The sequence below is a fragment of the Brachyhypopomus gauderio genome, chromosome 12, assembly GCF_052324685.1.
Source record: "Brachyhypopomus gauderio isolate BG-103 chromosome 12, BGAUD_0.2, whole genome shotgun sequence".
NCBI classification, from domain to species: Eukaryota; Metazoa; Chordata; class Actinopteri; order Gymnotiformes; family Hypopomidae; genus Brachyhypopomus; species Brachyhypopomus gauderio.
The window spans coordinates 16,087,242-16,112,573 of NC_135222.1; the positions used below are offsets into that span (position 1 = coordinate 16,087,242).

Genomic DNA, 25,332 nt, shown 5'->3' on the forward strand with positions numbered 1-25,332 from the left:
CCTGAGAGAGCCTGTGATATTGTAGCACCCTGTGCAGTTTTGCACAATGTGGCAATACTGCAAAAAGAAGAAATGCCAAGAATGCAGTTGGAGCAATGGGAAGACGACATTTTAATTGCAGACCACATGGATGGTAGAGCTGTGAGGGACACGTATGCAAACACTTACTTTAGTTAAGGGAATATTTTGTTTGCATTTGTTCATTAACACAAAACAAGACACCTTTTTTTGGAAAGAGAAATTTATTAATTGTCTTGCTGAGCCTGTGGACAGAAGAAACTTTGATTTACTTATCTTGCAAAAACAAGCATATTAAAGTGAGACCTTTTTGCAAATACTCACATCTTACTCCATTTTCTTTATTTCAAGCTCCAAGCTCCAACTCCGTATTTTTAGTTTTTTGTATTGCAGATCTGCTTTTTTACATTCTATATCTTGGAGCAAGTACCTTTTGTAGATCTCACTAATCATGGATTCCTTTAAGACTGAAGTACAGTCAAGATTGAGAAGTATTTATTCATGTTGAATATGGAGTAAGAGCACTGTCAAAAAAAACGTGCGCATACTCAGCAAAACACGTACGTAAATACATTTGTTGTACACAAAAATCTGTATTTATATATTCACGTACAGAATAAGCCATGCATAAAAACATTATGTCGTAACACTGTGTGTGTTTTGTGAGAATACAACTACAAAATCTACAACTTATGCATACGACTAGAATTTTTACGGGTACGACCTCTTAGTTATGATTACGAATCCAAAGGTGAGAAACGACTGTCAAAAATACGTCATTTGGGGCACAGCCGAAATGCATCGAGTACAAGAGCAATCGATTCGTCACAATGCGCATGCGTCCTCAGCCGCGTCCAGCTTTCAACTGTTGGCGGGTAGAAAGATGGCTGATGCAAGCAGCGGGAGCTCAAATCAGGTACAGCTTAAATTCTTTCCTCGTCTAAGCTAAATTGTTTTACAATTATTTGTTTCAAATAGTTTACGCTTTTGTTAGGTCTTCGTGGTTTAATATACTATGTGTCTCTCACAATCTTTAAGGGACAATGCTGTTATATGGCGCGGGCTAACCGCAATGGTGCCCTTTGAGATTCTCCTAGATGCGATCTTTTAGTAGTAATGGGCTTCACGAATCAGCGTTTTACTGCTTCACTTCTTCCTTTTTGCTTTTCCCACCGCTACGACAATGTTGCTTTCTTATTCGTGTATGGCTTTAACGTTATGCTAGCTTCAAGATTATGGTTCACTCAAGCTAGGTTTAAACTTGACGCGTCGTAACTGGCCCGAGGGTCCGCGCGTCAAAAATGATCGATGGATACTCTAGAAAGGTGTGTCGAATTAAACTGAGTCAGACTCAGTTTGATTAGTTCGATTTTCATGCTACGTGAAAAGTAAATGATTGCTTACTGAGACATTTTGTGTACTTTACATATAGATCATGTACCTGGAACCAGCAGATAATAACTGCTCAAGCACTGCACTTTCTTTTTTTCTAAAAGCAGTTCAAAACTATGGCTGGCCATCAAGGTGTGTAATCGTGGTAGAAGATTCTTGATTTTCTGCTTAAGCAAACTTGCTCAGTATTTAAACGCTGAACTGCTACTTTATGCTTTTTTCCCTACATTTTCTAGAGTGAGAGGTGATGAAGGTGTGGAAAATGTTGGAATTGCAGAAACCATGTTCACTGTAAAAGGCACAGGAAGAGGAAGCTTCATTGCAGGGAAGAGTGTGCATAATCAAAGGTTACCAATTAACTATGCAAAGTATTGTAATAGTAAGATTATTATAAAACCATTTCAAAAGCATATTCAAGAGCAAGCTATCAGTTACTTGGCTAACACAGCTGTTCCTCTTTCCCTTCTCTGTTTAGAATCGAGCGCCTTTGGCGAGATGTTTGGCTCAGTGTAACTCAGCTGTACTACGAAGTTCTTCATGGGCTTGAAGAAGATGGCTTGCTGGACTTGTCAGATTCTCTCCATATGTTCTGTGTGCATTATGTGTTTCTTGCACGCCTAGAACATGATCTCCAAATTTTTACTGAAGGCTGGGATAATCATCCCTTACAATCTGAAGGTGGACTTAGCCCAAACCAGCTGTGGGTTCTGGGACACATGCAGAATTCTTCTGGTGACTCTGAAGAGAATTTGCAGGTTTGTATTAAATCACTTACCCTAGGGTAGTTATGACATAACTCTGCCTCTTATGCTGTATATTTTAATTAACAATTTTATGCAAGGTAGCATTTTCTTTTTATTTAGTTTCAGAATCTGGAGCTGTTTGGAACAGACTGGGAGTCCTTCGATTCTGCAAATGAAGAACCTTTTGGCGTTCAGGTGCCACGAATTGAGAGCCCACTGCCTCCAACTGTGATGGAAACAATTAAATCTATCATCAATCCTCTTGCAACATCAGAATCCTATGGTAGAGACATTTACATATCAATGGTTCAATATGCTGAACACCTTTGGAGAACAGGAAGCAATAACTGAGACCTAACAGGCAAATAACAGCCGTTTTGTAAACATTTATTTAAAATGAACTGCAGACTTGTACATTACCTTGGCTGACAGCTGTCATGACATGCTACATGTTATAAAAAAAAACTGGCAGTGAAACATTATATAAATACATAAATGTTAATATTGATGTAAGATATCCTATGTGAATAAAAAGAACAAGGAAGGAAGTGTTGAATTTCATTTCTTGCTTCCTTACATCCTATCAAAAGACTCCCCACAAGATATGGCCAAGTACATAATGTTTTTGAAGTCATCAGATGTTTTCAAGTGAGCAGAGGGAAAAGTGATTGTGCGACTGCATGCGCTTACTGTTGGAAAACAAACAGTATGACTGCCGTCACAGTCATGATAGAACTTTACAGTTATGCTGAAGTCCTGCTTTTCACTTGGCAAAAGAGGTTTGTGTCCCTGGCCCGTCATCCACTGCATGATTTTGCCAACGGACATTTCTCCATGTTCACCTTGTTCTTACATAAAGGATTGAAAACATGTTAGGGTGAATAGAGATTTGTTTTTGTTTTTTTTAACAAAAGCTAAAACATACCTTGATCCTCAATTTCTTGTAAGAAATCCTGGAACAAGTTCATAATGTTAATTTCCTTGCTGTATTTCAGGGATCCCTTCTCGCTGAAGTCAGGGTGGCACTTCTCCAGAATAAAAGCTGCATCTACCTAAAATCAATTATTTTGATGTCCCCTTAGTTTTGAACTAGAGGTAACAAAACACTAGAAGTCACTAAAACTGACCACAATGTTCCTGTAAAAACATGCAAATAATAGTAAAAACCCACCTCTCAAACTGCATGAATAGTGGATGAAATTCACAAAGAAGCCTGGTCTTGATTTAGGTGACTAGGCTTTTAGTGTCTGTTAGTATAGTGCTGCAGCTTTAGTTCTAACCTGGACATCAACAATGCCCAGAGCTGGAAACCATTCCTTTAATGCTAATTAAATAGAAATGCCATAGTAAAGGATTAGTTACCTTGTCATCATCTCCTGGTACAAACAGTGGTAGACAAAGTTCTGGGTACAAGTTCATTATCTTGAGAAGATCATAAAGCAGCAGTCCTTTCCTAAGCTGATCAAGCACCGGAACAACTCTCATGGTTGAGTGGAGTATAACGGCCCTTCAAAAACAGTAGAAATACACATATTTTTTTTTAAAACAGCAAAAAAATTTTATAAAACCTGACATCCCTGAATTAACTGAGTGAGTGAGTGTTGGAGCAGGGAAAATATAGTGGTTTTGAAACTGTAACTGCACATAAGTAGTCCATGTGTTTTGTGTTAAAAGTAGTAACCATTTCAGCAGTCAACATAGAAACACCTAATAAATACCTGATTATGTGATCTTTCTTTTCTACAGACACCCTTCCAGTGTATCCACAGTTTAGAATTTCATCAGTATGTTCACCGAGCTCATCATCAGTTGCACTGCTAATCTGAAAACACAATATTGAATTGAATTATTTAAATTTCCACTTCTTAAGAAGACTGTCCAAAATAAGGTTGTCCAAAAATGTGGATCTGGTCCCCTAAATCAGCAATGTCAATATATACAGTGGAAAGACATGATTACAATATTATGAGGAAAACATTTGTTAGAGAAATGAGTACACTGGATTAGATGACGGTAACATCCACAATATCAGAATAGTGTACTAGTGTTTCAATGTTACATTTGAGAAATTATTGTGCACGGTCACGGATCACAGTACAAGAGCAGAAATTACCCAAACAGACTTGTATTTACCTTTGTATGTAATTACCTTTACTTGTAGACTAATAAGTGCATAATCATCGTTACTTTTCAGTACCCGCCTGATTTCATAATTTTTTTACCGTCTCAATAAGAAGCGACAGTTCCCGATCAGTGACATCAGTAGCTGACACCTGAATGCTGTCAGAATCACCAGAACAGAGATATCTGAAGCACCATTCGCGCATAAAGGCTGGTGGAGGTCCCCCTTGCGCCAAGCTAGCTGCCATGATTTCTCCAGCACTCCTAATAAGATAAAATCAAATAGTATAATGTATTTAAATATATTTTAGGTTATTTCCTCAATACATATAAAATAACCAGAACTACTGATTAGACTCACCTGAAGTAGTTTTGATCCAAACTGTTCAGACAGTAAAGAGGATTTTTTCCTTTTTTGTCTGCACTACAGACAAAGAGCTTTCTCTCAATCTCTGCAAGCATTTCTAGAAAACAGCAAAATTATAAATTATAAAACTGTGATTTCACAAATTGTCTACTTTAAAATGTGTACTTTTAACACCTACTAAACCTGTTAGGAACTCTTTGCTTAAGGCACCAGTGTCAATGCCTGCTTCCCCAAAGAAGGTAACCCTTAGTCTACATTTAGGAGATGTTTTCTTCTGACGTTGCCACTGCTGCATGCCGCGGGTGAAGAGGTCAGTTCGAGATACACAGATGGAAAATGTGTTGGTTTCCTCCACCTGGCCACTAATCCAATTAAGTATGTCGTCAGAACTGGAAAAAAAATGGAAGAAAGTTATACTGACAGCAGAGAGATAACTAAATGAATAATGGACAACATACTTCTGAAAAGATACTTGTGGTTTTACCTCTGGAAGCAATCTATAGGGTGATCCGACATGCTAACCCCATGTTCTGCAGTTCTACAGACAAAAATACAACTCCCCTTAATGAATAAGAGTGTTAACAAAATATATTTATAAAGTTTAGTAGCATTTTATGATGCAAGCTCCTTTTGATATGAGGAAATTAAAATTAACTCATATACATATATAGACCGCAGTCATGAAATCAAGGTAATGGTGACATTTTTTACCGTAATCCACAGTCAGATGCATGTACTTCAATGACATCAACATTAAATACTTTTTTGCACATCGGACACTCAGCAGTCTGGCAAAAGAATTGCAACAAAACAACAACAAAAGAAACAATATTATAATTTAGTTTTGTAGTTTTAAAACACTTATCAGGACATTTGTACAAAACGTCTTACCATCTCCCTCTGGATGTCCAGGTCATTTGAGACTGAATCTTCTTCTGTACAGTTTTCCTGCAGATGAAACGTTAACAGCCAATTGATTTAATATTTTGTACATGTTAAATCATGGGATCAAAAAATTACCCAAAAAGATTTAACTAAGCTTCAACATACATTGTCAGATGAAATACACAAATCAACCTGCTCCTTCTGGCATTCCTGGATATGGATTGGAAGAGCCTGAAGAGGAAACATTTTTCTACATGATGTACACTGGGCTTTGGGCATTTGTTCAAATTCCTTTGCTTCTGGTGGCAATGCAGTACTGTCAATTTCTTCTTGTAAAGGAGCAATGTACATGATACATTTGCCATTCCCACTAATTGCTTTTAACTGTTGCCCACTGTATCCATCTGAGTCAGGAGGAACGACAAGCAATTTGCGTTGTCCCCCTCCACCTAAAATGGAAAAAAATATCTTAATTATTGATAAACATTCAATAAAAAAATATGAGATCTACAAAACAGCCACATTTGAATTCGGCATTAATTATAGGGAGCCCACTTACCTGTAGACTTGTGCAATAACCAGCCACCAGAGATATTTGTAAGCTTTGGATATGCTTTCACAAGCAAATCTGTCAACTTGAGTGACACAGAAGAGTTTACACAATTTAGAAATTTGAACAAATATTAACATATGGTTTAACAGACATGCAATGCAGTTATCAATTACATACATCACATATTCCCAATTCAACAGCCTGACTGCATCTCATTAAAGGTTTGCTCAGCATAGTGTTATGATCGTCTTAACTGGTGGTGTGTTCAATGTGATGCTCAATACTGGAGCAGTCTTGCAGAGCATATAGTCTAACAAAAAATGTGGTTAATAAATGTGTATGAAATATACCACGTTATATTTTACATTACATTTATTTCATTTTGACAGCAAACTGGGGAAAGTAGCAAATACTATCATACCTCTGAATGAGTGATGTTTTCATCTATAGTTAATGATCGTTTCCCAAGTCCAGCCAGCATAAGTCGTAATTCTAGTTCTCCTTTGGGAGTTTTCCCACGCTGTTTGTCAAGTAGGAAAAAGTTGACCAAAAAGCTTTTCTTTTGACGTGTATATGGTGCAAAACGTCTTTTCCCCCTGACCTCTTTGCGGAAAAATCCAGGAAAAGACCTAAAACATGACTGGGTTAGAGTACTGGAACTGTAAAGTAACACAAAAACAGCCTACTTGCCTGTCGCATACCTTGCCATTTCTTGTTGTACTGACTGGCTGCGGTGACTGGACTGGGCCTTTTCTGTCTGTGCTCCCTGTCCACAACCTGGATCTGCCCTACCCTGCCTGGCTGGCCTGACATTTCCTGCTGAGCTTAAACTGTTGCTCAGTATTGTAACAAGATTTTGAGCAGTGCTGATGATGTCTGCTAAAGGGACCTGACAAACAAACATTTTTATACCAAGAACAGATGAATGAAGTCTTCTCCAATAGCATGTGCGGAGCCACCGCGATTAGATCATTTTTGACGCGCGTTGCGACGCGTCAAGTTTAAACCTAGCTTGAGTGAACCATAATCTTGAAGCTAGCATAACGTTAAAGCCATACACGAATAAGAAAGCAACATTGTCGTAGCGGTGGGAAAAGCAAAAAGGAAGAAGTGAAGCAGTAAAACGCTGATTCGTGAAGCCCATTACTACTAAAAGATCGCATCTAGGAGAATCTCAAAGGGCACCATTGCGGTTAGCCCGCGCCATATAACAGCATTGTCCCTTAAAGATTGTGAGAGACACATAGTATATTAAACCACGAAGACCTAACAAAAGCGTAAACTATTTGAAACAAATAATTGTAAAACAATTTAGCTTAGACGAGGAAAGAATTTAAGCTGTACCTGATTTGAGCTCCCGCTGCTTGCATCAGCCATCTTTCTACCCGCCAACAGTTGAAAGCTGGACGCGGCTGAGGACGCATGCGCATTGTGACGAATCGATTGCTCTTGTACTCGATGCATTTCGGCTGTGCCCCAAATGACGTATTTTTGACAGTCGTTTCTCACCTTTGGATTCGTAATCATAACTAAGAGGTCGTACCCGTAAAAATTCTAGTCGTATGCATAAGTTGTAGATTTTGTAGTTGTATTCTCACAAAACACACACAGTGTTACGACATAATGTTTTTATGCATGGCTTATTCTGTACGTGAATATATAAATACAGATTTTTGTGTACAACAAATGTATTTACGTACGTGTTTTGCTGAGTATGCGCACGTTTTTTTTGACAGTGCTCTTACTCCATAGTTGAACTGCATAACTACCACTCACGTGTTCTCTTGCAGAGGTGTGAGCTCTGGACATGGAGGCCTGAGGGTCTTCTCTGTTCTTCCATTTCCTTTAATAAACACAACACAAATCATGAGATCACACAGCACATTAACAGACAGATACATAGACACACACGCCTTACAGAACAGGCAGACACTGTGTCCTTTCTGAACAGGCAGAAACTGTGTCCTCATCCTTCTGTAGCATCCTGGATGGTCCGGCAATCTCCCCCTGCAAACAACAAATTAAGACACATAAATGTTAACGATCCTCAGGGTTCAGTCATAAGAAATAGGCTGGTTTATGGTACGCACATCATTGTCAAATACAGGAGGGTCCAAAAGAGTCAGCACACCCCCCCACCACTGTAAAATTTTTGTCATCAAGAATACAATAATACTATGATGTAGCCTGTAAGAACAAAAATGTAAAATCTGAGAAACAATTGAACCTACCTTTAACATAAGGCTGTGTATCATGAGGACAGACCGGATCAGATGATGTTCCTCTTTCGATTCCCACAATGATGGGGCGTCCGCTGTTTTGCTCCAAAGCAAGGTCTTCTGCAGGAGTGAGGGCTGCTACAGGAGGCCCACCAGCAGCAGCAGCAGTAGCAGTTTTCTTTCTGGTTGCTAAAATATTTTATACAGTTATTTGGTGTTTTACCTTTTCCTGCACATTGGACTAATCAACTGTACTTACCATTCTGGATTATATTTTTATATTTCCCTTGACCTGCTGCCGTTATCTTAACCCTGCTCATGTCACTTCTAAATCAGGAAATTATTAACATTATTAATTTACTATAACACTTTTTAAATGCCACTGAATGGATTAAATTATATGCTCACGCATTTAATCTGTCTGCAATATTATGCCAGGCAGCTTCTCTAGCTTTATTAATACCGGACATGTTGCCTTTCTTCATAATAACGTCTTTATATTCCTCATAAAGACGTATGAGTAGCTCCTGTTCAGCAGAAGAAAAAAAAGCTGCTTGTTCTTTCAGCTCTTTCGACATTTTCTTGCCTTTTCGAATATCGATTAGTGAGGCTGTTTAAATACTGTGTGCACGCGCATGATCGCCGATTACAAAAGCCTGGCTTGAGTTAGCGGGAACAGGTTGCGTCTGGATTTCGTTAGTGGAACGGAACTAGACGGAAGTTAAATGTTTGGCTAACTCAAGCGAGGCTCACTCTAATAAGCGCCGCTTTCATAAGCTCGCTTCGTAGAATAGCCCCCAGGGCTGTAATGTGACAATAATATTTTGCATAAAAACTATCAAGGGACATGAGGGCTAATGTTACCCAGCCACAGGGGCTTCATGCGACACTGATATCACGGTTAATGGGACACCCCTATTAAGCAGCAGATATTTTGTATCAGTTAGGTGGAAAGGTTTGCTATTGACACGTAGGGCTTCGCCCCCCTCTCTAGCTGTCACTTCAGGTTCCTGCTCCTCGTGTCTGTGTTGTTCCCTGCTTGTCTGTTCCCATGGTTTCCCTCCGTCTGCCACGCCCGTGTTGTCAGTGTCTCCACCTGTGTCTTATTAGTTCTGTGTATTTATAGTCCCTCTGTTTCTCTAGTCGGTTGTTTTATGGATTTTGTTCAATTGTGGACATTTGTATTCTTTGTGATCGCTGCCATTCGTGAGTTTGTTCTTTTGTGCTCTCTGTTATTCTCATGTTTTACTCTTGTCCATTCTTAGTTACCCTGCCTTGTTGTTTTCATTTCCTCTGTATAGTCATGCCTATGTATCTGTCTAACTTGGATGGCTCGCCTGTTATAACCCCTGCCTGTAACTATGACTTTGATTATGGAATTCCCCTTATTAAATCTTGCTCTCCTCAGCATTTGTGCTCCACAGTGCAAGCTGTGTTACAGCTATACAGACTTTAGGTTTTAACAATCCATTTTCTCTCGTGTTAAAATCCCTCAAGCTTAAAGAAACTTAAAGAAAGTTTATCATATTACAACATTAACTAACCCAACATTAGAAAATTATTAGATCCCACTAAAAAATTTTTAAGTGTAGGGTACACATCCTAACCTTAAGCTTAAAGCTTGTGTTTTTGTCTGACCCACGTTTCCTGACTCATAGAAAACCCCCCCAAATGATTTGCCCTGGCTCACCTCCTACCCGTTCCCACCCTGTCCAGTGACGACGTGGACATGGTAATTGACTGTGATGATCATCATTTGTTTTTAATGGTTGACATCACATGTGATGTCACAAATGACAGCGGCATTTTAAGGTCTTATACAAGCATTAACTTTACAGCTGTGGAGATATAAAACATTTGTTTTCTGCAACAATGTGCTGATGTGAAAACAAGTAAAAAACTTCTTCAATCCAGTATAACCCAGTGTATTATGAAGTTGACCAAGTAAAACTAAACTCTTTCCTCTACAACTATTTTTTAAACTTGGTGTTATTAACATTAATGTCAGGAGTTTGTTACCCAAACTCGATCAAGTAAAAATTTGGGTTACTTCATCTTCATCTTCATCAGAAATTTGGCTAAATAAATCCATTACTGATAGAGAGATTGCCATAAAAGGTTATAATGTATTCCGATGTGACTGTCCCAAAAAAGGTGGTGGCATTGCAATATATGTCAAACAGAAATTTCATGTAATTGTTCAGTCATGTCTTTCTTCAAGTAGACAATTTTAATTCCTTGCTTTGAAGTTGGAACTTTTTCAGGGATACTTTATAACTGTTGTGGGGTGCTATAGACCACCATCAGCAAATAGTGAGACTTTGTCAGCCTTGTATTCCCAGCTCACAAACCTATCTTTTAATGAGATTCTTCTTACAGTCGATTTAAATTGGGATTGGTTCTCCTCCGTCTCTGCTGGCTTGAAATCTGTCTGTAATACTCTAAATTTAACTCAAATGGTTAATGAAGCAACTCGTTCAAACCTTAAATTTCCAGAAAAATCCTCTCTTCTAGATCTGTTTTTAACAAATTATCCACATACGATTTCAAATGTTGGGGTATTTGCAAATGATATAAGTGACCACTGTGCTATAGCCATTGTCAGACGAGCCCAACTTATGAAATCAAGTCCTCGGTTCATCATGAAAAGAGATATGAAACATTTTTGTGAACAGGCTTTCCATCATGATCTATGGCTCTTTAATTGGTCAAGAATATTGCTCTTCAATGAGGTAGAATTAGCTTGGAATTATTTTTATAGTGCTTTTTATTTTTTTATTAACAAGCATGCTGCATTTCCGCAAATTTCGAGTAAAGGGTAGAAATAACCCATGGTTCTCTGCCGAGCTGTCTAATCTGTTAAAAGATCGAAACATAGCTTGGGCTAAGGCCAGGCATTCTAAATCCCTGGAAGACTGGCTGGCATTCAAACAACTGAGGAATTGTTTTACTTCCCTTGTTAAAAAGGCAAAATCCCAGTTTTATGTTGATAAAACACATCAGAATTTAAATGATCCCAAGAAATTTTGGAGAGTGATTAAATCTTCATTTGGAGATGAAATAATCAATAGCTTACCAACTTGCATTAATAAGAATGCTCAAAACATAACTGCCAAAGCAGCTATTCTTAACTGTTTTAATGAACATTTCATTTCCTCCGGATCTTTGTTTGAATCATTGCCACCACAAAAAATAAATGTGCAGGATGATTTCTTTCAAGTACACTTGAAAGTCTCAACTCAAGGGTTTAGTTTGTCCCCTTTCAATGTATCTGAGGTTCATAGGTCTTTAAAACAGTTAGATCCTTGTAAATCTGCTGGACCTAACAAACTCGAGCCCTTTTTTTTAATATCAGCTGCAGACTTCATCGCAGAACCTTTGTCACATTTTTAACCTAACTTATACTGAAAACAAGATTCCCAATATATGGAAGTCTGCTTATGCCCTTCCTATGTTGAAAGGTGGAGATCCATCTGTAGTCAACAACTACAGACCAATTTCTAAACTATGTGTACTTTCCAAAGTTTTAGAAAAAATAGTTGTAGAACAGCTGAAGACATTTCTAGATTCAACAGGTGTGCTCTCACAGAACCAATCAGGTTTTCGCAAAAAGCACAGTACAATAACTGCTGCTCTTAAAGTGGTAAATGACATCATAGATGCCTTAGATTGTCAAAAATAATGTGCAGCCTTATTTGTTGATTTATCTAAAGCATCTGACACTGTTGATCACAACATTTTAATGAATCCACTCTTACAAAATAGGATTATCTGCTCAGACTGTGAAATGGTTTTCCAATTATCTGGTAGAACTCAATGTGTCCAAGCTGATGGGCTCAGCTCCTTTTTCCTTCTAGTTTTAAAGGGAGTGCCTCAAGGCGCCTTAATTGGGCCTTTGTTGTTTACTATTTATGTTAATAATCTATGTCAGGGGTACTCAACTGGCGAACCGCTGTCCGGATCCGGACCCGAACGCGATCCTGTCCGGACCCAATCTCATTCCTGATTAACTGGATACGGACCAAAACAAAACCGTAGCATTTATGTCAGGGCTATTGAAAAAACACTCCGTCACGAGTGATACGTTCGCCACCCCGCTCAACAACTTACGTTCGCCACAACCCCCCCCCCCCCCCCCCCCCGCTCAACAACTTACGTTCGCCACCCCTGCCGCACCGGACCTCAGGTCACAGGTATCTGCCAAAATTGGACCGCGGACAAATTTTGTTGAGTACGCCTGATCTATGTGATAATTTGCCTGCTGCTGAATCTCATCTTTATGCTGATGATACTGTTATTTATTGTTCACCTTCATCGGTCTCACAAGCTTTTAAACTTCTGCAATCTGCTTTTGATATTGTTCAGTCCCGTTTGACTGGGCTAAAGTTAGTTCTCAATGCAGAGAAATCAAAGGCTATGATATTTTCAAATGGTAAGCAGCTCCCACCTTTACTCCCCAGCTTGGTAACTGTTCAAGAGGTCTGAAGTTATCAGATGCTACAAATATTTAGGGATTTTGATTGATGAGAATCTGTCTTTCAAAACTCACATTGACAAACTGGCTTCCAAGATAAAACTCAAATTGGGATTTTTGTTTAGAAATAAAAATTGTTTCTCACAAGTCAGAAGGCACCTGGTTATGTCAACCATTCTACCCCTGTTGGATTATGGAGATCTGCTATTTATGAACGCTTCAGCCCTCCATTTGAAAAAGTTGGATGCTATATATCATTGTGCCCTGCGGTTCATGACAAACTGTAGCTATCACACCCATCACTGTACCTTGTATGCAAATGTGAAAAGTCCGTCTCTGACTAATCGCAGACTGTCTCATTGGCTGCTTTTTATTTATAAATGCATTGGGCACCATCCTTCATATTTATGCTCACTTCTGTCCAGAACCCTCAGCCATTATGGCCTGCATTCTCAGGACATCATTTTGATGCAGGTCCCAAAGGTCAGAACAGAATTGGGTAAAAAGGCTTTTAAATATTCCACCCCTATCACCTGGAACAACTTGCAGAAGGAATTAAAGTTATCTTCTTTTGTAACCCTTTTTAATTATCTAATTAAATGTAACGGAATATTTAATTAATGTAACGGAATATTTAATTCTGTTACATTTCTTGTCCATGGCTTTGTAAATCTGTTATTGTATTTTAAATGTTTCATGCTGCTGTCTTGGCCAGGACACTCTTGGAAAAGAGGTTTTTAATCTCAATGAGTTTTTTCCTGGTTAAATAAAAGTAAAAAAAAAAAACAAAAACTGAGGAGGTCAGCCCTCTGCCCTCTGTAGGCTCTGCTCCAACTGAGCACTACAGTGAGGGCGAGGGTGAGGACGTCAGCCCCCCTCCGTCCGTTTACTCGGCCCTGACAGAGTATTACGGAGAAGAGGACTCAGACGTCAGCCCCCTTCCGTCCGTTAACTCGGCCCTGACCGAGTATTATGGAGAGGAGGCACCTGACGTCAGCCCCCCTCTGTCTGTGTGCGCACCCCCCACCGAGTCCGACATTGAAGGCGAGGAGGCAGCTAGCCCTTCCTCCTCTGTATGGTCAGAGGTGACCTTATGGTCCGAGAAGGGAGAAAGATGTTCTGACTCTGAGGTGAGCAGGATGGACTGCTCGCCTTACATCACCTCGTAAGAGGCGATGTCACAGAGTCTCGGAGGAGGAGGAAGAGGAGATGGAGACGTCGAGAGGCGAGGAGGCACTGACCCGGAGAGCGCGAGAGACCACTGGCATAGCCAGTGGCCTGAGGTGGAGGCGCCTTGTGCTGCCGAGAGCGAGTGGCATCAGGCAGACCCTCCGCCAGCGCCCAGGAAGAAGTCGGACATGCCCAGAACGAGGCAAGGGGGCGCGCATTCACCTGGAGTGCCAAACAGCACTGCATGTGCGGGAGGATTGGTCCCGAGGACCAGGGGGACTCCGCCTCCAGTTCCGCCTGCAGCCCTGGGAGGGTTTGCGCCGCTGGCCGCGCTTCTACAAGTGGGGAGAGCGATCTCCTGGCTGCCCGTGCCTGTGTGTGTCAGTCCCGTTGTTTCTCCCTAATCCCCCTTTCCCTCTTGTGCCCCTTGTGGTTCATGTGCCTGTGTGTATGTTTATAACTGTGCCCGTGTTGAATGTATTTTCCCCTGTCTTCCCAGGGAGGGTGCTTTAGAGCTGTTCACGGCGGTTCCCACCATCGGGGGAGACGGCTCTTGGGGGCTCGTGGTTCCGGCGGCTCCAGACCTGCCCGTCGGTGTAGGTTTGGGGCTTTCCAGCTCCGTGGGACGCTCTGGGAGTAGCAAGCCCCTGGTGGGGGGTTCTGTCACAGTGACAGCTCCGGACCCCTCCTTGTGGGCGTGTCGTTACGTTGTCTGCGTGCCATTATGTCCATGTTTGTAGTTCCGTGGGTGTGGGTCGTTAGTGAGCGTGTTCGTTAATCTCACCTGTGCCTTGTCTCATGAATTGAATTGTGGCCCCCAAAATCAGAATCGAATCGTGAGATAGTAAACGATTCCCACCCCTAGTTAACAATATAGTTACAATGCTAAGTAAACATGTAACCACTGCTTTAGTTAATGCTGTTATTTTCATATGGAGTGTTGACTAGTTAACATTAAGTAATTCAATGGCTTTATTAATAAATGATAAATAATACAAATATATAGCAATTCCCTAAGTTCATATTCTTGACTTTCATGTGCTGCAGTTATACGTGTTATATGTAAGTGTTAAGTAATGTGTAATACTGCAGTGTTAAGCAGTGGTAGCCACTAAATTGTTTTACTTACTGTTTTCCATATTCTACTGTAATTGTCAGTGCCAATACATTTATTTCTGCCTGCTGTTTTTCCCTCAGTTACCTTCAGTCATTAACATTTATTTGCTGGTTGGGGTTTCAATGTGGCATCTTGATGAGGTTAAAATTTTTATGACAGCATATATATATATATATATTTTTTTTCTCATTATATTTTTCTCAGTAAATTGATATCTCATTATTTTGAGATACTAAGTCATTATTTTGAGATACTATAGTATGACTTAGTATCTCAAAATAATGAGATATCAATTTACTGAGAAAAATATAATGAGAAAAAAAATATATATATATGTGACGTTGAGTGCGAGGCGAAGGACGAGACACAAATCCAGCTTCACAGACACTACGACACGTTTTAATGCAGACAGGTGTTGCGCAATAGCGCACGCTAAACAGACACATACACACGTAACGTGTAGACTCAAACATTAGACAACGACGAGCACAAGACACTGCGCGAACGCACATTAAATAGACAGACCACATCAACCCCACGTGATGACGAGACGAGCCACAGGTGAGACGGATAATGACAAGACGCACCCGCACCCACGGAGGTACACAGACGCAGACGAATAGACGCAGACAACGTTAACACACGCCCCAAAGGAAGGGTTCGGGGACCGTAGCGTGACAATATATATATATATATATATATATATATATATATATATATATATATATGCTGTCATAAAAATTTTAGGTGGCGGGAATGGGCTTCCATACATTTAACTAAACTGGGGATATTTATGTTCTTTATCAGAGCGCTGTGTTTTAGAGCAGTATTGTGTAGCTCTTGTCGTGATAAAACGTTTAAAACGTTAAGTAATAGGGTACCCCAATAGAATGATTTGCAGTGTAAACTAATGCTAATGTAGGCTAAAATAATAAGACTACTGAACGATTTAAAGAGTTGCTTAATACAAACTGATAGTTAGCATGTACTTACCACAAGAAGGATGACCAGCGTAGTCGTGGTCAGCCACGGGCCGGGCCTCGTCGGCTTCCTCCACAGCAGAAGCTTCGCTAGCCTGTGTAGCATCGCTCCCTCCACGAACGTTAACTCCAAGACGAGTGCTAGCCCGGTCAAAAGCAGACTCCCGAGACACCTGGTCTTTCCCCCAGTTGTTCCAGGAAAAATATTGTGGTACAGAACCAGTTTTCAGTCGTTTCCTGCCACTTTTCGAAACGTAAACATCGCCACCATCAAAGTGCATGCTAGACACGAATGTGCTCCCGCGGACTATATTAAAACACGGCCCCTTATCCCTTCGAATTAACCTCACCCACGTGCTCCTAAATTCTTTGTTTTTCAGAAAGTCGTGAAAACTCAGATATGGATGTCTCTGCTTTGAATTAGAGCAGCCAGGTATGCTACAGTAACACCAGCGAGAGGATTCGGCCATTGCTGATCGAAAGCGGAAGTATTTATACACTGCTTCGCTCAATTCCCGGAAACAGGAAATGTGATAAAGGCCTATATGGTGCTGAACAAGTTGAAATTGAAACTTGGATATTTTAGTTGTTATAGGCTGTTTTGCTGAGTTCTCAGCAAAACAGTGCACTTTTATATTAATTTGATAGTTATTTTTAAGTTATTTTTTTTATCCCTAAGGTGGACGGTATTATTTATTTCAGTTCAGTAAAACGTTTTGTATACTATTATCTATTTTGTCATTTTTTACCACAGTAATATTTTTTCTTGTGAGAGGTATTACAAAAGTCTTAAAAGTCATTGAATTTGAGATTTTAAAATGTGCAGATACCCTACATGTTTATTCATTTATCCGATTGTTTTAGGTTTTTACTTTGAAGTGGAAAAAAGCCCTGAATGAGAACGGGATCCCGTTTAATGTGCTCTAGATAAAAAATAAAAAATAAACCAGATTCGACTATTAGTCGACTAAAGGAAAAATCTGACGAATCAGATTCAACTATGAAAATCCTTAGTTGAATACACCTCTAATATAAACTATATTGCCAAAAGTATTCGCTAATCTTCCTTAACTCTCATATGAGCTTAAGTGACATCAATTCCTAAACCAGAAGGTTCAATCTAACGTTGACTCACCCTTTGCAGCTAGAACAGCTTCAACTCTTCTGGGAAGGCTGTCCACAAGGTTTAGGAGTGTGTTTATGGGGATTTTTGAACATTGTTCCAGAAGCACATTTGTGAGATTACATACTGATTTTGGACGAGAAGGCCTGGCTCTCAGTCTCCGCTCTAATTAATTCCAAAGGGCCAACATATTGATTCACCATTCTCCAGGCTTATATTTCCATAATTCTGGCTCCAGGAGAGCTTCTAATACAACAAAAGCTGTTTTGATTTTGGGGATTTTAAGTGTTTAAATGTACCTCTCACCAAATGTTAAATGTTTAACTATTTTGAAAGTGTTAATTTAACCCTGCAGAGTGTGCAGCTATATAATCCCTCAAAAAGTGTTAAAATTAACTTTGTGGAAGTTATTTCAACACTGGACTTTTTGCTGTGTGGGAGTTGCTTGCTGTGAAGCTTGCAATCAAAGATTTCAGGTACTAGTTGGAAGGTGCATGGCACCCCTTCATAGCGATCACCGATCACAAGAACTTGGAATACTTGCAGAACACAAAATGCTTAAACTCCCTGGCAGGCTTGGTGGACACTCTTCTCCTGGTTCGATTTCTGTGTCGCATATTAGACCAGCAATGAGGCTAAACCCACCAGCAGGGAGCCAGTGCTTCCCCCTTCTTGCTTCATGGGAGCTGTCCTTTGGGACCTGAATCAAGACATCGAAGCACCGAACCCTCATCTGCACTACGCACCTCACAAGCTCTGTGTTTCACCCAAACAGTTCTCACCTGCGTACACACATCCCTTGGAACGGTGCATCATGGAGTGACTCACACCACCCAGCTTGTTAGTGCACGATACTGGTGGCACGAGACATTATACATCATGTTTCTTCCAGCATGTATTGTGCCCGGAGCAAAACCTTATGCACACTGACAGCAGGTAAGCTGTTCCCCCTGCCTACACCACACCGACCATGGTCTCACTTTGCTGTCAACTTACAGATTACGTTGCAGTGATTTACATACATAAGTAATGAGTAACTTGAAAATATCCAGTGGAGTTCAACACATCCAGAATACATCAGCACAGGAACTGAAGTGTGTCAAAGATTTTAATTCCCTTTAGTCCAAACTATGGCTCCAAAGTGAAAGGTGCAATTATCAAACAGGCAAAACTGAACCACCTCATCAAGATGCCACAATGAAACCCCAACCAGCAAATAAATGTTAATGACTGAAGGTAACTGAGGGGAAAACAGCAGGCAGAAATAAATGTATTGGCACTGACAATTACAGTAGAATATGGAAAACAGTAAGTAAAACAATTTAGTGGCTACCACTGCTTAACACTGCAGTATTACACATTACTTAACACTTACATATAACACGTATAACTGCAGCACATGAAAGTCAAGAATATGAACTTAGGGAATTGCTATATATTTGTATTATTTATCATTTATTAATAAAGCCATTGAATTACTTAATGTTAACTAGTCAACACTCCATATGAAAATAACAGCATTAACTAAAGCAGTGGTTACATGTTTACTTAGCATTGTAACAATATTGTTAACTATTGTATTACTTCATCTCATGGCCATGTGAACTAATGCATTTTTTCATGTTAGTTAACACATATAAAGTGTTATTTGAATGGATGCAAAATCAATAGCGGCTGGGATCCAGGTGGCCCAGATGCAGAAGCCTTTGCAGGCTATGCAAAGATGCCCCTGAGACAATCCAGCACCTCACTGCAGGATGCAAGATGGTATATATACACACAAACAAAATGTACACACAGCATCATAACATTTATTCACATTGTGCTAATAAATAGACTGCTCACAATACTTCACTGACTGCACTGGCAAACTGATTTTATGCATATCCAGTATACAGTAGTTGTGCCATATTTTTTTGGGACTCTGTATCTGGATACCCTGAAACATGCTTTCTGTTCTCCTCCTGTTCTAGAACATCTCCCATTGTGACACGGCAGCTCTTCCGGGTCAGTGCAGCAGGTCTGGGTGAGTGGAGTAGACTTACCATGCAGATCTCTTTCAGATTCATTCATTCTTTATTTCTGTAGATTTGTGCTGCTGATTGAAAAGATTATCAGATTATTTATATAAAGATTATTTTGATCATTTGTGTGTGAATGAGAGAGAGGAGAAGATGAAAAAAGATAAACAAAGAAAGAAAAACACATGAGCAAACACCAGAAAACAATCAAACAAAAGGTGTCATTTCGGAAGGCACAATTAAAAGTAGCTTCTGCTTTTCACTTAATAACCCAACAATGAGCTAAGGTCCAGAGCCCCCTGACCTCATATGATATTTCAACAGTGCTCCCAAAGTAATATCTGTTACAAACAGGAGAGCATGTTTAGCACATACACAGGACAGACACAGACACACACACACACACACACACACACACACACACACACAAACTGAAGCAATATAGATAACTTTTTCTCAACAACATGGGACATTACATGGCACAATCATAATCTTGAACATAGACCAAACAAATAAACAAATCACATTTGCCATTTGGAACTGAGATTTGAACTATGTATTTTAAATAGTAATTGTGAAACTTTGTAAATGGTGTCTGATGCATCATGTATCCTAATATAAATCACCTGTATCCCATTATACATATCTACATATCAGAATCAGAAATTTTTATTCGCCAAGTAGCAGGAGTACAAGGAATATTTTTTGATGCAGGTGTCAACATAAACAGCAGATATAGTAAAGAAAAATAATGAATAATAAATAGTAGAATAGAATAATAAATACTAAGGTGCATATGAATGAAGGTGCATAAGGTGAATATTTTTTGATGCAGATGTCAACATAAACAGCAGATATAGTAAAGAAAAATAATGAATAATAAATAGTAGAATAGAAAAGAAAAATAAATACTAAGGTGCACGTGCTATCTCTCTCTTGGGTTTGCTCCCTAGTACCTTTGCCTATTATTGCTACCGTGTGTTTGGACCTAGACTGTTTTTGACTTTGTTTATTGTGTGGAATTTTGGGCTGACTGATCTCTCTTGTTTGAAACTCTCTACGTCCAGATTACAAGTTGTCAATAAACCTTCCTTTTACCGCATTTGTCTGTCATGAATGTCTGCACCATCACAGAGTGTCACACGTGCCTCTGAAAGGTTTGTGAAGAGGGAGGTGTAGCTGAGTCTAGTACATTTTGATTCTGTGTGCGGTGCCAGTGTGCTAATTAAAAGAGGGATTGTGCAGCCTTGTGCTTCATCTCAGAGGAACAAGCTGATTAAGGACCTGACAGAAGAAAGAAAGGCAGGGACTACCGGTGCGAACACATTTTCCATTGTCAATCAAAACTCTTTGGACCAATAACCGTTCCATTTCAGAAATCATTTGTAAAAATTGTTAGAGCATGGAGATGGAAAAATCGCATTACAAAAAGTTACAAGACATTTTATATTTGACTTTTGTTGCATTTCATTGATGGTGAAATGCTACAAAAAAGCAAACATTTTTATAAGGGGGCAGGGGGGATATTGCCAAAGTGATAAAATTTTAGTGTCAACAGGATTTTCATCATGTGACTCCAAAGGAGGATATTAGCAGAGCAGTAACTGAAAAGCAGTAAATTCATATAATTTTTAAAAATAACATGACCTTGGTACTTCAAGGGAAAGATCAGAGAAAGACCTTTCAGTATGTGTAGAAAGATGCATGTACAAATAAAATATTGTCACTGTCACGGTACTGAAGAAACATGTCCATATGTGGGAATAAATATGGACTACAGAGAGTTCAAATTAATGTTTCTTGTAGGTTTGTGAGAAACTGTCACTGTCATGTTATTAAGTATGGAGACTAGGAGATTTAACACACTCTGCAATCAGTACGTTGTACATGCTGTCCTTTTTTTATTCTGTGGAAACATCAGGAACAGCAAAGAAATAAAAGGTAAAACCAATGTACCTGAAAAGCTTGATGGAAAAACACAACTTGTGAAGCTCAACTTTCTTATTCGATGTGGTGTTTTTGTTTGCTTTTCATTTTGGGAAATGTGTCATTACTTAAAGCATTTTTATTGCAAAAAGGCAATTTGAACGAAATGAGGTGCCAGGAACAAAATGACCAAACCCTTTTTTTAAATACATTTTCATTTTATTGCCTGCAAACAATGCTAAAAGTCGATGGAAGCATGGCTAATGATGTAGTTGATACAGTCGACTGAAAAAAGATGGATCCATATATGGATCATCCTTGCCAGTTGAAAATAGCAAAGCACAAATTGCCATCAGATTTGGTCCTAGTGCTTCCACCATCAAGATCAATCTACCACGAGAGGCCCAACTATCATTTTACTTCACTTCTGTAAGGCAACGATGGGCTCTACATGGTCGTTAAACACGGTCGTTATCTACATCTTGCCTATGAGATGATCTTCAAATATGCTTTTGATGCATCGGCTCAATAGGCCAGCTTCTTTTATCATCACCCCCCCCCCCACTCACACACACACACAAGCATGCACATACACGCATGGCTGGCTCTGTCTCACACCCCCGGGGCTCCCACACAGTGTAAATGGTGCAGAAAAATCTCCTTGCACCCTCAACAGTGCACAGATGTACCGGAGGGACGAGGCAGTGGACGTGCTGCAGCGTGAACACTGCCAGACGCTGGGGCTACAGAGATGACACACAGTGCCTGTTTCCTCGTGTGTCAGCCATGGTAACTGTCATGCGAAAGTCCAATTTTTTTCACACATAGATGCTACTAAAATATTTTTCATGGACCTGTGGACATAACATTTAGTAATTGCTGGCTTTTTTCAGTTCTCTCAGACAGAAAATTACACACATTTAACTCCGCAAAAGAGCACATCTAGACAAATCTAAGTTAAAAATATATTTAATCTCTTCAGCCTTTATTAGTTCATATTTCCATCCTAACCTGTGCTTGTTCAGAATCTCGTACATGACATCCAGCAGAGTTGTGGGTGGGGCCTGAAGCAGCACTGTGCTAAAATAGCTATAACCAACACCAGGGTTGCCAACTTTTCAAGATTGTTTGGAGTGAGATTTGAACCTGGAGGGGGTGGCAAGTGTAAATTGTTGGGGGGGGGGGGGGTTTGGCGAACGTAAGTTGTTGACGGAGGGGGGTGGGGAACGTAAATTGTGTGGGGGGGGTGAACGTAAATTGTTACCAGGGCAGTGTAAAATGGACACAAATTAAGTATTATATTGCGATCAATCGATCGCCAGTGGTTGGCGCCACAGCGAACTAGTAACTCATTGAATCATAGATATGGATCAGAGGTAAATAAACAAGATTTTTTTTTGGCATGAGAAATCGGAAGTGTGGCGTGAGAGCGTGTGAAGACGGTCAAATGCGTGTGTCTTACGCTCAATGCATGAGAGTTGGCAACCCTGCAACACCTCAAACTTCTAATGCAGACACACCTCTCTGTCCCAGTACATGGATACCGGCGCTCTGGGAGTAATTTCTGTTTGAAGCCTTAGTCATCCTACTAGAAAAAAAGAGCAGCAAGTCTGATATGGGCAGCCTGAACAGAAGGACTAATTATGAAGTGTAGAACTACTGGAATTATAGGTTTTCAAGCAAAGCAAGTGTACTCAAAATGAGACTTGTGTATACTTCTGCAGTGATCATACTTTGTTACTCTATATCCCTGTATACGTTTGGTGCATTTATAAACTAGGATGGAAATGCAGTTGATGAAATCGACTTTTAAGGGGGAAAGAAACATGCTATCAGGCCTTAAGACGTTATATACTCAAAATTAAGATGTTCCGAACTAATTAGCATAGTGTTTATTTAGTGCGTCACTAAATAAACACTATGCAAATTAGTTGGGAACATCTTAATTTTGGAGAGACAGCATACGCTGTTGATTATGACGGTCGTAGTTTGTTGCGTTTGGAGTTTGTCTTTGCAGTCCGCATTCTTCAGGTCATAGTGTGCGGCTCAGGCTATTTATTATACTGTGTCCTGCTGCTGTATTGTGATGGAGTGAAAGGTGGACCCAAGTGCCGTTTAACAGCACAACTGCGTTTGTCCGAACAGAACGCGAGTGCGAGATTTAAAACACGAAATACAACCCAGATAGAATAAACGAAAGCAACGCAGAATACTCAATGCGTGAAAATAAACAAATGAAAGCCATGAGAGCATGGTAAAACAATAAACAAAACCCAACGCGGAAAACTCAACTTGTGAAAAATAAATGCTCAGCCGTAAGGAGACGGGAGAAAGAAACAAAACAACAAACGTAACTTAAACAGCGCGGACACAAGCAGCGTGAAAACAAAACTAAAGATGCCAGGGAAGGTGGCTGGCCAGCAGGCAGAAAAACGCCACAGCAAAACAAAACCCTTCTTAAAAAAAAATCAAAAATAAGACAGGAAGAGAAACAGGCTTGTGAAAACTTGAGGTAGGTCAGGGAGCGATGCAGTAGAGAGAATCTCGAAGAAGAGAAGGAGAAAATCGTGAGGGAGAGAGAGCGGCGACGAGACACCTTGTAGCTTAAGAATGCAACTTTGTGAAATGAAGGAGCAGGCTGATAGCGTGAAGACATAACCGAACAAATCAGCAATGATCCGTTTCCCAAAGCTTCTTTAAGCCTTCAGACAGCTGAAACAAATCATTGCTGATTACTTCCCACAAGTCTAGGACTGACTCGGGTGCCCCTCCTGGTGGTAGAGGGAGTGGCATCCGAGTCAGCCCTGACAGCTGCAGGGTCACATTGGGCTTTCCAGAGTAGGTCAGTGTTACTAATGGCCATGATAACTTCTATGGCCATCTAAATGTCCGTCTTGCCAACTACATCGAGCGTGTCCAGCAGCTCGAGAATGATAAGTCATCTATGCAACTTCTCCTGGAGGAGAAGGAAGAAACGATGACTAGGGAACTGAAGAACGTGCGGCTGTTGTATGAGACTGAGCTGACTGATGCGAGGAAGACTTTGAATACCACTGTGAACTAAAGAGCCAGGCTTCAAATTGAATATAGCCAACTCTGTGAAGATCACCAGAAATTGGTGGCAAGGAACAACAAGAAAGAAGCAGAACTGACCAACGCTGTTGACAGCTGGAGAAATCTCGAGGCTGCCCTGAACTCCAAAGAGGAAGAGTATGCTAATTTACTAGCAGCCAACCGCAGGCTGAAAAATGACATCTCTGACCTCAAGACGCAAGTGGATAATTTGGAGACAGCATTGGCGAATGGCAAAGCTCATATCAACTCTGAGATGCTGCGCCGTGTGGACGCCGAAAACCAGATCCAGACCCTTCAAGAGCAGATGGACTTCCAGAAGCAACTTACAGAGAGTCAGCTGGAGGAAGTGGAGTCAGGCAAGTAGCAGGAGTTAACTAAAGAGTAAACTGGCTGAGGCCATGCAGCAGCTCCGGCAAGAGCACGAAGGCCAGATCCAGCAGTGCAAGGAGCAGCTGCAGACTACCTTCAACGCTAAGTTGGAGAACGCTAAGAAAAAAAAAAAACTAGTATTATATTGATATTAATCAGCAAATACTGGTACTGGTAGTTACCAGTAGCAAATACTGGTTACTGGTAGTTGGTAGTTACTGATGGCTGGAAGACTGGTGAAAAGGGTAATCATAATTCTACCTTCAAGAAAGGTAATAAACAGGACAATAAACAGAGGACATCTTTGAGGTGTCTATGTCTGCAACAGTGGACTAACCAGTGCATTATTATTATGATTGAAATAATTAAGAATTCACCCAAAAGCTGTTGCTACCAAATGCATTTTTTTTATTAAGTGCTTACACTTAATAAACTGAAAGTATAAAATGTAAACGTGTATTTTTCTTTAAAGTGCGAATATAAAGAACTGTCATGTTACGGTCCCCGACCCCTCCCTTTTGGCCGTGTGTTAACATTGCCTGCGTCTACTCGTCTGCGTCTGTAGATCTCCGTGGGTGCGGGTGCGTCTTGCGATAGTCCGTCTCACCTGTGGCTCGTCTTGTCACGTAGGGTTTGTGTTCGCGCAGCATCCTGTGCTCGTCGTTGTTTGAGTCACACATTCTATGTAAACGTGTTTTATGTGCGCTGTCTGCGCTTCGGTAAATGTAATAAACGTAACAATTTGGAATGTGCAAAAGATTATGTCTCGTCCATTGCAT

At 40.2% G+C, this 25,332-nt stretch overlaps 2 protein-coding genes across 6 annotated transcripts; one reads left to right on the top strand and one right to left on the bottom strand.

Moving 5' to 3' along the window:
• The first annotated feature begins 1,353 nt into the window (after window positions 1–1,353).
• On the top strand, window positions 1,354–2,561 carry LOC143527908 (uncharacterized). Of its 2 annotated transcripts, none has more exons than XM_077023288.1 (4): window positions 1,354–1,542; window positions 1,647–1,778; window positions 1,886–2,165; window positions 2,274–2,561. In XM_077023288.1, exons 1-4 carry the CDS (start codon window positions 1,454–1,456, stop codon window positions 2,502–2,504), a joined length of 732 nt encoding a protein of 243 aa, XP_076879403.1. In that variant the 5' UTR covers window positions 1,354–1,453; the 3' UTR covers window positions 2,505–2,561. The 2 variants fall into 2 exon arrangements, with proteins under 2 accessions (XP_076879403.1, XP_076879404.1); XM_077023289.1 differs by having other exon boundaries at window positions 1,647–1,757.
• Window positions 2,562–2,593: 32 nt separating this feature from the next.
• Window positions 2,594–7,816, bottom strand: LOC143527907 (uncharacterized). 4 transcript variants are annotated; one of them, XM_077023285.1, is made up of 16 exons: window positions 7,424–7,816; window positions 6,781–6,968; window positions 6,681–6,708; window positions 6,501–6,599; window positions 6,086–6,161; window positions 5,692–5,975; window positions 5,533–5,589; window positions 5,353–5,429; window positions 5,126–5,179; window positions 4,825–5,030; window positions 4,636–4,738; window positions 4,376–4,538; window positions 3,872–3,975; window positions 3,516–3,660; window positions 3,079–3,205; window positions 2,594–3,001 (listed from the first exon to the last, which is right to left on the bottom strand). In XM_077023285.1, exons 1-16 carry the CDS (start codon window positions 7,604–7,606, stop codon window positions 2,727–2,729), a joined length of 2,169 nt encoding a protein of 722 aa, XP_076879400.1. In that variant the 5' UTR covers window positions 7,607–7,816; the 3' UTR covers window positions 2,594–2,726. The 4 variants fall into 4 exon arrangements, with proteins under 4 accessions (XP_076879400.1, XP_076879401.1, XP_076879399.1 ...); XM_077023286.1 differs by having other exon boundaries at window positions 4,825–4,930; window positions 5,164–5,179; window positions 6,501–6,708; XM_077023284.1 differs by having other exon boundaries at window positions 6,501–6,708.
• Between the last annotated feature and the right edge of the window lie 17,516 nt (window positions 7,817–25,332).